Source organism: Apodemus sylvaticus, chromosome 21, assembly GCF_947179515.1.
Source record: "Apodemus sylvaticus chromosome 21, mApoSyl1.1, whole genome shotgun sequence".
Lineage (NCBI taxonomy): Eukaryota > Metazoa > Chordata > Mammalia > Rodentia > Muridae > Apodemus > Apodemus sylvaticus.
The window spans coordinates 22,255,583-22,274,280 of record NC_067492.1 but is presented as its reverse complement, the minus strand read 5'-3'; the positions used below and the strand labels follow the sequence as shown (position 1 = coordinate 22,274,280).

Genomic DNA, 18,698 nt, shown 5'->3' with positions numbered 1-18,698 from the left:
CCACTGCCCAGCTATTTCTGGAGGTTTTTCTTGTGGATTATTTAGATTATTTTCTTTGGCAAGGGGGTCCTTGATAAGTAGCCTATAATTCAGTATCACTCTGCCTCAGAGTCTATTTTATGTATGTAAGTGTGTTTGTGTTGGTGTGGACAAGTATGCATACAGGTACATGTGCATATGTATAGCAACTGTCTTTCTTAGCCTCCACCTATATTTGAGACTTGGTCTCTCACAGAACCTGAATCTTACAAGCATGTCTAGGCTGGCTGACCAGTGAGCTCCAGGACCCTCTGCCCTCCATCACTGGGGTTGCAGATGTGTACTGCCACACTGGCTTTTGTGTGAGTGCTGAGAATCCAAACTCAGATCCTAGTACTTGCATGGCAACCACTTTACCCACTGAGCCTTCTTCCCAGCTTTATCTCAATTTCCTAAGTGCTGGGATTACAGGCATGAATTGTTATTTTTTTATAACTTATATTTGATTTCAAAACAGAAAAAAAGGCGTTGTTCCATTCAGTTGAATTTCCTGTTATCTTATAGATAGTATGACCTTGCTAGTCCTCCTCGGTCATTTAAAACCTTTTTTTTTTTTATTGTATTTAGTTTTGCCAAATTATCACAGCTATTATTTACCTTAGCAAACACCCAAATCTTATGTTCATTTATTTATTGTTCATGTTTCTGTCTGAGTTTATGTGTACACATGTGTATGTGTTTGGTTGTATGTATGCCACTATACACACTAAAGTTAGAAGATTGCTTGTAAGAATGAATTCTGAGCCATGGCACCACTAATTTTTTAAGATAGATTTTTATCTAATTTAGTGAGCATGGATGTTTTGCCTGTGTGTGTGTGTGTGTGTTTGTATGTGTGTGTGTGTGTGTGTACATGTATGTACACCATGCCATGCCTGGTGGCCTGGTGAACTCTGACTCCCATAGGGTTGTTCTATGTGTGCGCTATGGTGTGTGTACACGCACACATACACAGAGAGACAGGTGATCCAAAATAAGTAAAATGTAATAATAAAAAAAAAAAGTTAGTGATCTACAAAAACAACTCATAAAAGTAGATTCATGATTACAAGTTGTTTTCAGATAAGAATTAAGGGTTGGTGGCTCTTCTATGGAAAACTTACATATGTATATCCACAGCTCAGCCAGCAGGAGTTCCTGAGATCTTAAAGAAAAGCTTGCATAGCTGTTCAGTGAAAGGAGAGGAAGAAGTGTTTTTAATTGGGAAGAACTTTCTGAAAGGAACTAAAGTTATTTTCCAGGAAAACGTTTCTGGTAAGTAAGCATATAAGTAGTAGAGGCTGTTTCATGTTTCATTTGTTATAAAAATACAGTTATAACTACAAAATGAAAGCGTTAAAAAAAATTTATAAGTCACTGTTTTTATTTCCATCAGATGAAAACTCTTGGAAATCAGAAGCTGAAATTGACATGGAATTGTTCCATCAGGTATACACTTTTAATAATTTAGCTGTTTACTCAGCAATTAATTCATTTTTGTTCAGATAACTTAGCTCAGTTATTTGAGGTTCCTTCCAGTTCTGACATTTTATTTATTCCTTCACATAATTAGGTAACCCCACTCTGCATGACCAGCAGTCATGGCCTCTAGAGCACTTTTGTCAGTCAGACTCCAACAGCAAGCTTGTGAAGATGCCCACAGAAGGCTGCCAGCTTACTCCATTCTCCCTGAGGGAGAAGGAAGCTCTGCTCGCAAGTCTGTTCTTTCAGGGCCACCTCAACAATCCCTAGTTCTAGTTTTTTTTTTTTTTTTTATTTCATGTATGTGAGAACACTGTCACTGTCCTCAGACACACCAGAAGAGGGCATCAGATCCCATTATAGATGGCTGTGAGCCACTATGTGGTTGCTGAGAATTGAACTCAGGCCCTCTGGACAAGCAGTCAGTGCTCTTAACCGCTGAGCCATCTCTCCACCCCTCTAATTTACTCTTAAGTGCCTATTTTCACTACCGATTGAAGCTTTACTATTCCATAGGATACTTTTGTGTGTTGTGAATATGTTTTAGTTTGCTGTTGTTTCTGTTTTAGACAGGGTCTCACTTTGTACATGTTTTTGGTTTGACATATTGGTTAGATTAATGTAATCTCCCTTTATTTTAGTACTCTCTAGCCTTTACCATCCTTTCCTTATCCCTTTCTCTCCCACTTGTTTCTTTTCTCCCTCCTTCCCTTCTAATCCATTTGTCTATTCTTTTCTCTGAGGAATAGGATGTACCTACATGTCCTTTTTTTTTCTTTTGATGTAAGGTCTCATGTAGTCTAGGCTGGTTGTGAACTCACTATATAGCCAAGGAAGACCATGAATTTCTGCATCTGCTTCCCACGTGCTGGGACCACAAACATGTATCTTTAACCTGGTTTCTACAGTACTGAGGATTAAACCCAGGGCTTCATGCATACTAAGCAAACAGCCTACCAATTAATCTTTAGTCCAGTGATTAAATAATAATTAAACAATTAAATTTATAATGATATCCTTAGATAATATAAATAATATATTTAAAATAATAATGGTGAATAATTAAATAGTAAAATTTTTTTAATTTACTGTTAGTATTTTATGTATCATGTAGGCACACAGGACATGTAGTGTGCAAGTCAAGACAGATTTATGGATTTGGCTCTATTCTTTACCATGTAATCCAGGAAACAAATTCAAGTCATCAGGTTTGTGTGACAAGTGCGATGCTAGAGGTCCATACAGGGTTGGGTTTTGTTTGATAATTGTATAGGGTGTAGGTAGGTGTGGTGTATGTGTGCATTGGCAGTCAGAGGACAACTCTGGTAAGGAACTTGCCTTCTGAGAAGGTGAAAATACTATAGTTGGAGAGAACAATTCTGAGGTAAAGCTGAGATTAGTAATTAAAAGAACTGTGGTGAGAGTGGGAATGAGATGAACTTGGCTAGGCAGGGACCGCATAGACTGTTGTAAACATTAGGGCTTTACTGTTAACGATATACTAAGACTAACAACATGCACACATCAACTTGAGCTTTAAAGCATCCTTTTTTGTATGGCATAGTGACCCACACCTAATCTCAGCATGTGGGAATATGAATGAAGCAGAGAGAGCTGGGTATTGAGGTAGGTCTGAGCTCCATAGCAAGACCTGACTCAAAAATCTAATGTGGTTTGGTTTTTTTTGTTTGTGTTTTGTTTTTTTGAGACAGGGTTTCTCTGTGTAGCCCTGGCTGTCCTGGAACTCACTCTGTAGACCAGGCTGGCCTTGAACTCAGAAATCTGCCTGCCTCTGCCTCCCAAGTGCTGGGATTACAGGTGTGCGCCACCACCACCCGGCTGTGGTTTGTTTTCTAAGCAAACTTCTAAATTATGCAGATAACAGGAAATGTACTTAATTTTTTTTTTTGCTTAAACATTGACTTCCTTTCTGATTTTTATATTTTCTCTTAATTAGAACCATCTTATTGTGAAGGTTCCTCCATATCATGACCAACATATAACTTTGCCTGTGTCCGTGGGAATATATGTTGTTACCAATGCTGGAAGATCTCATGATGTCCAGCCGTTCACTTACACTCCGGATCCAGGTATGTCAAAACGAACAGTCCTGAAGTAAAATGAATACTTAATTCTATACCTTTGAAAAAGTTTTAAGTCTAGACAGCCAAAACATGAATCCCTACTAATTTGGAGATGAGTAATATTTTATAAAAAGACAGCTACCAAATACTACTGTTACTCTGAGAATCATTTCTACTTGTTCTCTCCTGATAAGAGAGCTGAGCGTGCTTAAGCTCTGATGCTCCAGAGTTAGTCACAGGCCACTTTCTAGTGAATATCATTGTTCTTACATGCAGGAAGGTGAAACTCAGAACTGGGAAATTGCTAAAGTTTGGCTGGTTTATAGGGTCTCCCTTCCACCCCCGACATCATGTTGGGATTGATTCCAGGGCTTTATGTATGCTAATCATATGCTTGACCACTGAACTGTATACCTCTGGCCACAGGGTTTCTCTGTGTAGCCCTGGCTGTCCTAGAACTTGCTCTGTAGACCAGGCTAGCCTCAAGCTCAGATATGATTGCCTTTGCCTCTGTAGTGCTGGGATTAAAGGTGTGTGCAACCATTGCCCAGAAATAATAAGTATTTTAAATATAATTTTAAGCATTTAATGATTTATAAAGCAGACCACAAAAGCAACTAAAATGTTTAAAGTTTGTTTAGTCAAAAATGTGACTTCTGAGTTATTTGCCTATTTTTGTTTAGTTACTTGAAGAATTAAGAAAGCCTTTGACAAAAATGGGAAGAATTTTGGAAATGAAAATTCTGGCATGTTGTGTTGCTCAGTTTCTGCCCCAGTTATTATTGGTTCATTTTTTTTTAAGATTTATTTATTATATATAAGTACACTGTAGCTGTCTTCAGATGCACCAGAAGAGGGCATCAGATCTCATTACAGATGGCTGTGAGCCACGATGTGGTTGCTGGGATTTGAACTCAGGACCTTTGGAAGAGCAGTCCGTGCTCTTAACTACTGAGCCATTTCTCCAGCTTGGTTCAGTTTTTCTAATATGAGGACTATTTCAGAATTAGCAGTTCTGCTTCTGCAGGTTATTGATAATGTTATTCCCACATATTCAGGATCCAGTGAAATAGAAGGAAAAGTGATTAAGAAAGAAAGCTCTTGCTCAGGCAGGAAGGTGCTTGCCTTGCAAGGATAAGGACTTGAGTTGATTCCCAGAGTCTATATAAAGAGCCCAGTTCTGGGGAGGCAGAGACAAGTAGATCATTAGAGCTTTCTGGCCCTGGGTGTTGGGTCCTGAAACTAGAGTTATAGACAGTAGGTTGGGAGTGACCAGGTAGATACTGGGAACTGAATTTGAGTCCCCTGTGAGAACAGAAAGTGCTCTTAATAAATCATCTCTCCTGCCCTGAACTTTGTCTTTGTATTCCATTAGAAATAATTTTTCTTGCTATTACTCTGAGAAATAATGCATTAAAAGTAAACCAACTCAGATCTCATTTTGCATATGTTTATGAATGTAAACTAAATAAGTTGAGGACCATCACCCCCACACTATTTTTTTTTTTTTTTAATGCTTAAAACACTGAAAGCCAGGCTGGGTAATTCCAGTTTGTCACCTCAGCAGTCAAGAGCCTGATGCATTAAGATTGTCTGTTTGAGGACAACTTGGGCCACATAGGAATACTTTACTTCATAACAAAACAAACAAGCTTTGACAAATAAAAATTAGGATGTGTTTTAGATAAAAGTAACAAGCTAGGTTCAGCAAGATTGCTCGTTGGGGTAAAGACCTGGGAGCCCGAGGTCAGTTCCTGAGACCCATGTGGGAGAGGAGAACCAATTTGAACCCCACATATGTTCTGTTGTACATGTGTATACATGCACACAGACAATAATTAAATATACTTTTATGACCAAAATGCAAATTGGAAAGGAAAGTGTTTATTTGGCTTAAATTTCCATATTTCTGTTCATCCCCAAAGATAGGACAGATACTCAAACAGGACAGGAACCTGGAGGCAGGAGCTGATACAGAGGCCAGAGAAGAGTGCTACTTACTGGCTGGCTTCCCCTGGCTTGCTCAGTCTGCTTTCTAATAGAACCCAGGACCACCAGCCCAGGGATGGAACTACTCATAATGGACTGGGCCCTCTCCCATCCATACTAATTAAGAAAATGCCTTACATCTGGATCTTATGGAAGCATCTTCACAATTGAGGTTTTCTCCTTTCAGATAATTCTAGTTTGTGTGTCAAGTTGACATAAGACTAGTCAGCACAGTGGTTAAGAGCACTTGTTGCTTGCAGAGAACCCAGGTTCAATTCCCAACACCCACATTGTGGTTCACACAAGTACAGTGGTAATCACAGCACTGGAGAGATGGAGTCAGGAAGATCACTGAGGCTTACTAGCCTGCCAGGCTGACTAAATCTATGACTTTCTGGCTGGGCTAGGTCACAGTGGTTCTCAACCTTCCTAATGCTGCAGCCCTTTAATACATTTCCTTATGTTGTGACCCCCAACTATAAAATTATTTGTTGCTACTTCTTAACTGCAATTTTGCTACTGTTATGAATCATAATGTAAACATCTGTTATACAGAATATCTTGTATATGACCCAGTGGAGGTCCCTACTGGTGGGTTGAGAACCACCAGGTTTAGGAAACCTTATTTCCAAAAAAAAGGTAGAGGGGAATCCATGAAATTTTAAAACAGACAAAAATAAAAATAATGACCATTTGAAGCAGAACCTACTCATTTGCAGTTTAACATTATTATTTAGAAATGATCTCTGTTCTTCAGCTCCTTAAATCAAAAGCTGTTATGGAAGATTTGAGCAGCATGACTAGGTATAGTGGCCTTGCAGTTCTCTGTTAGTGCTAGCAAAGTTTCTTTTTCAAAGTTTTATTGAAAGAATAGTCTTAATATTCGAGACCTAGTATGTTCATCATGTGTGTTTTAATTCACTTTAAATATTGACAGATGTTTTCCAGTTGGTACTTTTTAATAAACTTATACAGGTAAATGATAACCTTTTTTTCTTGCTAGTGCTCTAATGTAGATGTTGAGTGTTAAATGTCTGATATTTGGTGTCAGTCTTCCATTCATGTGTTTAAAAGGATTCTTAAAGTTTTCTGTTTTGGTAAGTAATTATATATTTTATCTACTTGGAGATGAGTATATTTTAGAGGGTAGTATGCTAGTTATAAAAAATTAACCTAGGGCCAGGCAGTGGTGGCTTACACCTTTAATCCTAGTATGTGGGAGGCAGAGGCAGGCCATTTCTTTCTGAGTTCAAGGCCAGCCTAGTGTACAGAATGAGTTCCAGGACAGCCAGGACTATACAGAGAAACCCTGTCTCAGGAAAAAACAAACAAACAAATAAACAAAAAATTAACCTAGGGTTTTAGTAAACAAGTCAATGATGTGCTGAGAAATTACTCCAGTTAAAGAGTATTAGAATATGTATTTTACCATGATGAATAAATTGAACAAAATATATGACTTTTATTTTTAATATCAGCAGCTGGTGCTTTGAATATAAATGTGAAAAAGGAGATCTCTAGTCCAGCGAGACCTTGCTCTTTTGAAGAAGCCATGAAAGGTACCAAGTTGATTCTTCTCAAAAACTAATTTTGCCCTCCTATGTGTTCACTAGCAACACCTTAGTGTTTTGTTTTCTCTGACCTAATGTGATACTTAGCAAGTTGTTTTCCAAATTATAAAATAAATATCTGTTTACCTTTACTGATACAGAGACTTATTTTTCAACTTGATTTTTTTTCATTTAGTATATAGGTATACTTAAAAAAAGAAAACATAATAGACCAGACACAGTGTGCATACTTGTAATCCTAGCCCTTGGGAGGCAAGGGGATCATGCCTTCACGATCACCAAGGGCTACATAGCAAGACCTTGTCTCACAATAACAACTAGTATGTTTGAGGTTTCTTCAGTTTAACCCTTATGGGCCTTCATGATGGCTCAGTGGATAAGGTACTTGTCAAGAGTCCCAATGGCCCGGGTTTAATCCCCAAAACACACCTGGGGATTGCAGAAGAAGGGCACCAACTCCCACAAGTTGTTGACCTTCACATATGTCATGGCATTTGGGTACCCACACATACACACAAGATAAATGTAAAAATAGAAAAAAACAAATCCCATAAAAGTAATGAGGATAAGCCACACAAAAAAAGTAAAGCAGAGATTATGATGCTTTCTTCTTTAAAAGTTTGTACTTGTTACTGAGACTGAAGAGACTGAAATATGAACTGTAGGTGTTTGCAGAGTTACTTTAGGGTCTAACCATTCTTAGGTCTGACAAGTTTATTTACTTCCTTACCAATTTAAAAAAACAAAAACAACAAAACAGCAAAGACCAGGAGTGATAGATAGCACATTCCTACAGTGTCATATCTGAGACAGGAATTTCATGAGCTCAAGAACCATCTAGCCTTTGTACTTAAGAATGGCTCAAAAAACCCAAGTACAAAAGAAGCAATGGTTATAAACCAACTTAAGTTTGTTACAATGTAGTAAGGCAGATTATGGTCCACCATTGCAGTGCATGGTAATGGTGCTTTTATGCCTTTATCTATGAAGATACAGGTAATATAAATACACAGTTATAATTAATGAGTCATTCTGCCTCTAGAAATGGCAACAGTGGATCCCAGTGCATCATCCCTGTGCTATACCACACAACAGCAAGTCAGCCTTCTCTGTAGGGATGATGCATGCAAGCTCAGTATCTCCTTACTCTTACCCAGCCCAGCAGCTCCTAGCACTCCACCTAAGTAGAACATCTAAGCTAGGAATCTTAAAGCTCTACCTACTGACAAAAACCAGTCTAAGCTAACTAGAGCTGGATGTGGAAACCAGTGCTTTTAATGCCAGTACTTGGGAGGCAGAGGCAAGTGGATCTTTGTGACTTGCCTGATCTATATAGTAAGTTCCAAAACAGCCAGGGCTATCTAAAAAAAAAAAAACAAATAAAAATGTCAGCCAACTAGACATAGGTATCCCATTTTGTCACACATACCCAGAGGCAGCTAGCAGAGGCAGCCCATGTAGAGGATTCTCTACCCTAATAACACCAGCAGTGATAGATTAGAAAGCCTGCTGGCACCGTGGTACCGAAGAAACATAGAAATGCTTTCCTCACTTCCTCAAAGACACCAACAGCCCAAGGAAGCACTTTCCACTAGATAGGCAACACAAACACAGATCAGGTAGAGTTAGGAATAGCCAGACCAGATAACCCAAAATAGAACTAAGTTGTCAGTGAAACCTCAGTGTATGTAGGTAAGTCAGAGCCTGTGCAGCTTAGACAGGATGAGCATGTTAAGTGTGCTTACAATAGTTTAAGTGGAACAATGTCTCCTAATATAAATTCCAACGTGGCTTTGAAATAGTTTTAAAATCATTTGTTATATTAGGAATCAAGAAAAATCACGCTGGGCGGTGGTGGCGCACGCCTGTAATCCCAGCACTCTGGGAGGCAGAGGCAGGCGGATTTCTGAGTTCAAGGCCAGCCTGGTCTACAGAATGAGTTCCAGGATAGCCAGGGAACTCAGCCAGGGAATACAGAGAAACCCTGTCTCGAAAAAACCAAAAAATCAAAAAAAAAAAAAAAAAATCACAACTTAAATGAGAAAAGATAACTGATACTAATTATTAAGAAAGGCGTTAGAACTATCCAACAAAAAATGATAGACCATGAAATTAATGCAACAGGCAATTCTTAATTTCTTGAATGTTGAAACTAAAATTAGAAAGTTTTAGTAAAGAAAGGAGAGATATTTTTAAAAGAACCAAATAGAAACTACAGAACAGAAAACTACAGATTTTTTGTTGTTGTTGCTAGTTATATTTTATTGGAAGTGGAAGCAATTATGTCTTCCAGTGTATAGTGGAATCAAATAAGAAATCAGCAATAAAGGTAGAGACAGGAGAATGAATCTCTGTGAGGTTGAGGGCACTCTGATCTAATAGTGAATTCCAGAACTACATAGATTCTGTCTCAGAAAGGGAGGCAGGGTTTAGAGAGAGAGAGAGAGAGAGAGAGAGAGAGAATAGGAAAATCTTCACAGTAAAGTTTTGAGCCTGGTGGTGTTGATGGTACACAGCCTTAATCCCAGCACTCAGAAAGCAGAGGCAAGAGAAAGTTTGGAGCTGAGGATGTGGCTTATAGCAGGCAAAGTGCTTGCTAACAGCATGAGGTCCTGGGTTGGCTCTCCAGCATTGCATATACCAACTGTGGTATTGTACACCTGTAATCCCGGTGCTTGAAAAGTAAAGGCAGGAGTATCAGAACTTCAAGGTTGTCTTTGACTTTAAATTTAAGCCATCCTGGGAAACATGAGAGTCTGTCTCAAGAAAGAGTACAGGTGGCTGGAGAGATGACTTAGTGATTAAGAGCACTTGCTGCTCCTGCTGAGGATCCAGGTTCCATTCCACCACCTCATGGCAGCTTACAACCATCTGTTCCGGGGAATCCAATGCCCTCTCTTGACCTTTATGGTTGCATGGTGCACATACCTGCTAGCAGCAGAACACTCATATGCATAATATAAAAATAAATAAATATTTGTTAAGGAGAGCAGGGGTATCAAAAGAAAATTTAGAAATAAACTGAATAAAGATAAAAATAATGGCATTTGAAAGTTTGTGAGACACTAGGCATAGTGGCATATAAACTGTAATGCTAGCACGCTGAAGGCTGAGAAAGGAAGAGAAATGTTTGAGACCAGCATGAGCTGTATAATAGCAAAACCCCATCTTAAGGGTCTGTGGTTCTTTGTGTAGTCTCAAATAAGAAGTTGAGCCTCAAACTTCTACATCAGACTTGAGCTGCATGATCAGTTCACAGACTGCCACTAGTGGGAGAGCAGTAGGTTCCATAAAGTACCAATGGCAAACTCAAGGAAAAGTTAAAAAGAAAAAAGAAAAAGAGAAAGTGGGGATAGGGACTGAGTGGAAAGGTAGTAATTGGCTCTCCTAACTGTAAATTGATAGCTATTGAAAGTGGAGGTTGGCTGGGCGGTGGTGGCACACGCCTGTAATCGCAGCACTTGGGAGGCAGAGGCAGGTGGATTTCTGAGTTCAAGGCCAGCCTGGTCTACAGAGTGAGTTCCAGTACAGCCAGGGCTATACAGAGAAACCCTGTCTCGAAAAAAAAAACAAATCCAAAAAAACAAAAAAACAAAAAAACAAAAAAAAAAAAAAAAAAAAAAAAGAAGAAGAAGAAGAAAAGAAAGTGGAGGTTGGTAAAGTAGAAAATGGTTTAGAAATGCATTTAATGTACCACCTTGAATTGTTCAAGTTTCTAAAACACTGATTCAGAGAATAACATTTGTAAATTACTTAATAATTCTTGAATTCTTTTTTTAAATATTTATTTATTTATTTTATGTATGTGAGTACACTGTCACTGTCTTCAGACACACCAGAAGAGGGCATCAGATCCCATTACAGTTGGTTGTGAACCACCATGTTCACATGGTAGTTGCTGGGAATTGAACTCAGGACCTCTGGAAGAGCATTCAGTGTTCTTTTTTTTTTTTTTATTCGATATAATTTATTTACATTTCAAATGATTTCCCTTTTCTAGCCCCCCCCACTCCCCGAAAGTCCCGTAAGCCCCCTTCTCTTCCCCTGTCCTCCCACCCACCCCTTCCCACTTCCCCGTTCTGGTTTTGCCGAATACTGTTTCACTGAGTCTTTCCAGAACCAGGGGCCACTCCTCCTTTCTTCTTGTACCTCCTTTGATGTGTGGATTATGTTTTGGGTATTCCAGTTTTCTAGGTTAATATCCACTTATTAGTGAGTGCATACCATGATTCACCTTTTGAGTCTGGGTTACCTCACTTAGTATGATATTCTCTAGCTCCATCCATTTGCCTAAGAATTTCATGAATTCATTGTTTCTAATAGCTGAATAGTACTCCATTGTGTAGATATACCACATTTTTTGCATCCACTCTTCTGTTGAGGGATACCTGGGTTCTTTCTAGCATCTGGCAATTATAAATAGGGCTGCTATGAACATAGTAGAACATGTATCCTTATTACATGGTGGGGAGTCTTCTGGGTATATGCCCAGGAGTGGTATAGCAGGATCTTCTGGAAGTGAGGTGCCCAGTTTTCGGAGGAACCGCCAGACTGCTTTCCAGAGTGGTTGTACCAATTTGCAACCCCACCAGCAGTGGAGGAGTGTTCCTCTTTCTCCACACCCTCTCCAACACCTGCTGTCTCCTGAATTTTTAATCTTAGCCATTCTGACTGGTGTAAGATGAAATCTTAGGGTTGTTTTGATTTGCATTTCCCTAATGACTAATGAAGTTGAGCATTTTTTAAGATGCTTCTCCGCCATCCGAAGTTCTTCAGGTGAGAATTCTTTGTTTAACTCTGTACCCCATTTTTTAATAGGGTTGTTTGGTTTTCTGGAGTCTAACTTCTTGAGTTCTTTATATATATTGGATATTAGCCCTCTATCTGATGTAGGATTGGTGAAGATCTTTTCCCAATTTGTTGGTTGCCGATTTGTCCTCTTGATGGTGTCCTTTGCCTTACAGAAACTTTGTAATTTTATGAGGTCCCATTTGTCAATTCTTGCTCTTAGAGCATACGCTATTGGTGTTCTGTTCAGAAACTTTCTCCCTGTACCGATGTCCTCAAGGGTCTTCCCCAGTTTCTTTTCTATTAGCTTCAGAGTGTCTGGCTTTATGTGGAGGTCCTTGATCCATTTGGATTTGAGCTTAGTACAAGGAGACAAGGATGGATCAATTCGCATTCTTCTGCATGCTGACCTCCAGTTGAACCAGCACCATTTGTTGAAAAGGCTATCTTTTTTCCATTGGATGTTTTCAGCCTCTTTGTCGAGGATCAAGTGGCCATAGGTGTGTGGGTTCATTTCTGGATATTCAATCCTGTTCCATTGATCCTCCTGCCTGTCACTGTACCAATACCATGCAGTTTTTAACACTATTGCTCTGTAGTATTGCTTGAGGTCAGGGATACTGATTCCCCCAGATTTTCTTTTGTTGCTGAGAATAGTTTTAGCTATCCTGGGTTTTTTGTTGTTCCAGATGAATTTGATAATTGCTCTTTCTAACTCTGTGAAGAATTGAGTTGGGATTTTGATGGGTATTGCATTGAATCTGTATAGTGCTTTAGGCAAAATGGCCATTTTAACTATATTGATTCTACCGATCCATGAGCATGGGAGGTTTTCCCATTTTTTGAGGTCTTCTTCCATTTCCTTCTTCAGAGTCTTGAAGTTCTTGTCATACAGATCTTTCACATGTTTGGTAAGAGTCACCCCAAGATACTTTATACTGTTTGTGGCTATTGTGAAGGGGGTCATTTCCATAATTTCTTTCTCAGCCTGCTTATCCTTTGAGTATAGGAAGGCCACTGATTTGCTTGAGTTGATTTTATAACCTGCCACTTTGCTGAAGTTGTTTATCAGCTGTAGGAGCTCTCTAGTGGAGTTCTTTGGGTCACTTAGGTAGACGATCATGTCGCCTGCAAATAATGAGCCATCTCTCCAGCACCTCTTCTTGAATTCTTGCTGAGAAATACTTCAACAATCTCAGTCCTCAGGCCGGGTGGTGGTGGTGCACACCTTTAATCCCAGCGCTTGGAAGGCAGAAGCAGGCGGATTTCTGAGTGGATTTCAAGGACAGCCAGGACTACACAGAGAAACCCTGTCTCGAAAAACAAAAACAAACAAACAAACAAAAAAAAACAACAAAAAACAAACCAAAAAAAACCCCTCAGTCTTCAGAAGGTTGAATTGCTGGATTATACCTGAGTGTTTAACCTCCTGGAGATTACCAATCTGTATGCTAAATACTCTTAAGACATGATCCCTGTTGCATGGTGTTTAACTCCAGACACTTAGATGTGGCTTGTGGGTTACAGCTGATAGCTGATCCAGTTCGGTTCGTTACTTGACTTATAACTGTAGGTATTTCTTGAGTGGTGGAGCTCTCCTCTGGATTGCAGATGACCCTAGGTTCTGTTCCCCAGCATGGTGTACCACATGATACCACATGGTTCCTGCCTTCTCAGTCCATACCAAGAATCTTCAGACCGATCACGCTTCAGTAAAGGGAGGTTAGGTGGAAGTAGGGATATAACAGAGTGGACAGAATGCCTGCCTAGGCTGCATTAAAGCCCTGGGCTCAATAACTGTCTCTGCATATAGCAGGCATAGTGGCCCACACATGTAATTCCAAGAGAAGACAGGAGGATCGAAAATTCGAGGTCATCCTAGGTTACATATAGTAGTTTGAGGCCAGCCTGGACTACATGAAAGTTTCTCAAAAATAGGGTAGGAGTAAATATATCATGAATTATAATCATGATATAATCTATCCAAAATAGACATTTAACCCAGGCATGGTGGTATAGCACACATTTAATTTGAGCTCTTAGGGGTTGAGGTAGGAAGATGACAAGTTTGAGGCCAGCCTAGAGCAGTATAGAGACTGCTTCAAACAGACAGACAAACAAACTAGATTTAAACCATGGTCTAGAGTAAACAGATTGTTTCTTACTGTTTTCAACTTTTCTTTTTTTATGTGTGTAGCAATGAAAACAACTGGATGTAACGTAGATAAGGTAACTATCCTTCCTAATGCCCTGATCACTCCACTCATATCAAGCAGTATGATTAAGACTGAAGATGTTACTCCAATGGAAGTAACATCAGAGAAAAGATCTTCCCCAATTTTTCAGGTGAGTTATGTAACGCCCATATCTATCTCATATATGAAAACTTGCTATACTCCCCTTTCTTGTTCCGTTGGCATCTATTTTCCATCAGATACGGTTAATGAATTTTGCTTTTCAGAGCAAATGCTTTATAGGTCAGTAAAATTGCTTACTAAGTAACTTCAGGACACATTTGGTAAAAGGAGGAATTCATTCCCATGAGATGAAGTATATTTATAAAAGTACTACAAGTTGGTTTCGGGACTAAGGAATCAAAGATGTAAGATTAAGGCCAACCTGGACTACAGAGAAAGACCCTGCCCCCAAAATTAATTGATTTAATTAAAGCACCAATTTTAGCATTTTCAGAAGTAGATGCATTTTGATTATGGTTCCTTCTGTACTATCTTTTTAATTCTCCTCTTCACTTGTTTTCCCCATTGCAGTGTTACTGATAATCCACAATATGGAAGTGTCTTGCACTTAGTGACACAAAAACTATCAGAATAATGTTCTCTTATTATTCTAATTTGGCTAAACATATCAATAACTGATTGTTCTGCTAGTTTGATTATCTTTACAATACTGAAAGTCAGACATTGTCAGAAAGAATCAGTTTTACACTGACTTCTGTTGATACTGTAGAGTAGAAAACTTATTCTGTGTGTATCCTTAGAAATAATTTTTGGAGTAATTATGTGATTATTTAATATTTATATGTGCATAATATTTATTATTTATGATTATATATGTGCAATATTTTATTTGTGGCTTTTTATTTTTTAGACTACAAAGACCGTTGGATCAACCCAGCAAACTTTAGAAACTATTTCTAACATAGCGGGGAACACAGCCTTTTCATCGTCATCTTCCCACTTACCTCCTGAAAATGAAAATCAGCTTCAGCCCAAGGCATACAACCCAGAGACCCTGACAACTATCCAAACACAAGACATCTCACAGCCCGGAACTTTTCCAGCCGTTTCTGCTTCTAGTCAGCTGCCCAGCAGCGATGCACTACTGCAACAGGCAACACAGTTTCAGACAAGAGAAGCTCAGTCCAGAGACACAATACAGTCAGATACAGTGGTTAACTTGTCACAGTTGACTGAGGCATCACAGCAGCAGCAATCCCCACTACAAGAACAAGCACAGACGTTACAGCAGCAGATACCATCAAATATTTTTCCACCGCCAAACAGTGTGAGTCAGCTCCAGAGTACTATTCAGCAGCTGCAAGCGGGAAGTTTCACAGGCAGCGCTGCTGGTGGCAACGGTGGAAGCGTTGACTTGGTCCAGCAGGTTTTAGAGGCACAACAGCAGTTATCATCTGTTCTGTTTTCTACTCCAGATGGTAATGAGAATGTTCAAGAACAGCTTAATGCAGACATTTTCCAAGTCAGTCAAATTCAAAATAGTGTAAGCCCTGGAATGTTTTCCTCAACAGAGTCTGCTGTTCACACCAGACCAGATAACTTACTACCTGGGAGGGCTGACAGCGTCCATCAACAGACTGAAAATACACTGTCCAATCAGCAGCAGCAGCAGCAGCAGCAACAGCAGCAGCAGCAACAGCAACAGCAAGTGATGGAGTCATCAGCTGCAATGGTGATGGAGATGCAGCAGAGCATTTGCCAAGCAGCTGCCCAGATTCAGTCAGAACTCTTTCCTTCAGCTGCTTCAGCAAATGGAAGCCTTCAGCAATCTCCAGTTTACCAGCAGCCTTCTCATATGATGGGTGCACTGCCTACCAATGAGGACATGCAAATGCAGTGTGAGTTGTTTTCTTCTCCCCCTGCAGTTTCTGGAAATGAAACTTCCACAACCACCACACCACAGGTTGCAACCTCTGGCTCTACTATGTTTCAGACACCAAGTTCAGGAGATGGAGAAGAAACTGGAGCACAAGCAAAACAGATGCAGAACAGTGTCTTTCAGACAATGGTCCAAATGCAGCACAGTGGGGACAGCCAACCTCAAGTAAACCTCTTTTCATCTACAAAAAATATAATGAGTGTTCAGAATAATGGTACTCAGCAACAAGGGAATAGCTTGTTCCAGCAAGGGAACGAGATGATGTCACTTCAGTCTGGGAACTTTTTGCAGCAGTCCTCTCATTCACAGGCTCAGCTCTTTCATCCTCAAAATCCTATTGCTGATGCTCAGAACCTTTCCCAGGAAACTCAAGGTTCAATTTTTCATAGTCCAAATCCTATTGTCCACAGTCAGACTTCCACAGCATCCTCTGAACAACTGCAGCCTTCAATGTTTCATTCTCAGAATACCATTGCTGTATTACAGGGCTCTTCAGTTCCTCAAGACCAGCAGTCACCCAACATATTTCTTTCCCAAAGTTCTATCAATAATCTTCAAACTAACACAGTAGCCCAAGAAGAGCAGATTTCATTTTTTGCAGCACAGAACTCAATTTCTCCACTTCAGTCAACATCAAACACTGAGCAGCAAGCTGCTTTTCAACAGCAGCCTCCAATCTCGCACATCCAGACCCCTATTCTTTCCCAGGAACAGGCACAACCCTCTCAGCAAGGTTTATTTCAGCCTCCGGTAGCCCTCGGTTCCCTTCCTCCTAATCCAATGCCTCAAAACCAGCAAGGCTCAATTTTCCAAACACAGCGCCCAATAGTAGGCATGCAGAGTAACTCTCCATCCCAGGAGCAGCAGCAGCAGCAGCAACAACAACAGCAACAGAGCATTTTATTCAGTAATCAGAATGCCATGGCTACAATGGCCTCCCAGAAGCAGCCACCGCCAAACATGATATTTAGCCCAAACCAGAATGCAGTGGCTAGTCAGGAGCAGCAGAACCAGTCAATTTTTCACCAGCAAAGTAATATGGCCCCAATGAACCAAGAGCAGCAGCCCATGCAATTTCAGAATCAGCCTACGGTTTCCTCACTTCAGAACCCAGGTCCTACGCAATCTGAATCACCACAGACCTCCTTGTTCCATAGCTCTCCTCAGATCCAGTTGGTTCAAGGGTCACCTCGGTCTCAAGAGCAGCAAGTAACACTCTTCCTCTCTCCAGCATCCATGTCTGCATTGCAAACCAGTATAAACCAACCAGACATGCAGCAGTCTCCTCTTTATTCCCCGCAGAACAACATCCCTGGAATCCAAGGAAGCACTTCTTCACCCCAGCCACAGGCTACTTTATTTCACAATACGACAGGAGGCACAATAAACCAAATACAAAATTCTCCTGGCTCATCTCAGCAGACTTCAGGAATGTTCTTATTTGGCATTCAAAATAGTAAGGAACTCAAATTTCTCAGTACACGGTTGAAATGTTCAGATCATTATAAGGAAGTACAAGGCACAGAAGTTTCAAAACAGAGTAGAATTCTACCAGCTAAAAACTGAGGCCTTGGACAAGTTATTTGGCCTTTATAGGCATGAATTTCCATTATTTTCAAAAGTAATTATTTTATACTGGTCATAATAGTACATACCTGTAGTCCTAGTCCTCCCTAGAGGTATAGGCAAGAGGATCAGAAATTCAAAGTCATCTGTGGCTCCACAGTGTGTTTGAGGACAGCCTAGGGTACATGAGACCTTATCTCAGAAACAGAAACCAAAACCAAAAAACATGATAGTTTTTATACCTCACAAAGATGTTAAGAGGGTTAAATGAAAAGATATATAAAAAGGCCATTTTATGACATTAATTTGAAAGGAAAATGAAGTAAGGATGGCAGAAAATATCTTAACCAATTAAGTTGTTTCTAAAGAGCTAGGTACCCATTTTTCATGTTATGTCAAGTAATTAAGTAATAATTTTATTTGTATGTATACATTTATTTATAGATGAGGTCTCACTGTTTAGTCATCGTTGTTCTGGAACTCACTGTGTAGACCAGCTGGCCTTGAACTCAAAAGGTTCACTTGCTCTACTTCCCAAAGGCTTAGATTAGTGTGTTCCACCATACCCAATTTCAATAGTACTTTTATATATGTTTCTAGATCCAAAGATAGATTCCAGTGTTGTCCTGTGAAAACCATTTTGTTAGACTGTCAGGTACTTTAGTTTTAGTAATATAGATCAGCATAGTAATAAATTTCCCCTGGCAACTGAAAAGTATTTTTTCAGAAATCTTAACTAATCAGATGTTTCTGATTTCACTGTCTTTTCAGATTGTAGTCAGCTTTTAACCTCCGGACCAGCTACATTGCCAGATCAGCTGATGGCCATAAATCAGCCAGGCCAACCACAAAATGAGGGCCAATCTTCTGTGACAACACTTCTTTCTCAGCAAATGCCAGAGACTTCCCCACTGGCCTCCTCTGTGAACAGCAGTCAGAACATGGAAAAGATTGATTTGCTTGTTTCATTGCAAAGCCAAGGGAACAATTTAACTGGCTCCTTTTAGTGAGATATGTAAGTATTACATTTTGAATTTTCACTCTTAGTGAAAAGCATTACTAA

General features: G+C 39.7%; 1 protein-coding gene across 8 annotated transcripts in view; it reads left to right on the top strand.

Annotated features, from left to right (window-relative positions):
* Positions 1-18,698, top strand: part of Nfat5 (nuclear factor of activated T cells 5) — an 86,937-nt gene that overhangs the window by 59,249 nt on the left and 8,990 nt on the right. For 7 of the 8 annotated variants that reach the window (XM_052167241.1, XM_052167242.1, XM_052167238.1 and 4 more), the window contains 7 exons: positions 1,159-1,293; positions 1,415-1,467; positions 3,458-3,590; positions 7,052-7,132; positions 14,130-14,278; positions 15,041-17,525; positions 18,407-18,650. In XM_052167241.1, the coding sequence (XP_052023201.1) occupies positions 1,159-1,293; positions 1,415-1,467; positions 3,458-3,590; positions 7,052-7,132; positions 14,130-14,278; positions 15,041-17,525; positions 18,407-18,642 (3,272 nt within the window). In that variant the 3' untranslated portion in view covers positions 18,643-18,650. The remainder of the gene's footprint in view (positions 1-1,158; positions 1,294-1,414; positions 1,468-3,457; positions 3,591-7,051; positions 7,133-14,129; positions 14,279-15,040; positions 17,526-18,406; positions 18,651-18,698) is intronic. The other variant, XM_052167239.1, reaches the window with a different exon arrangement.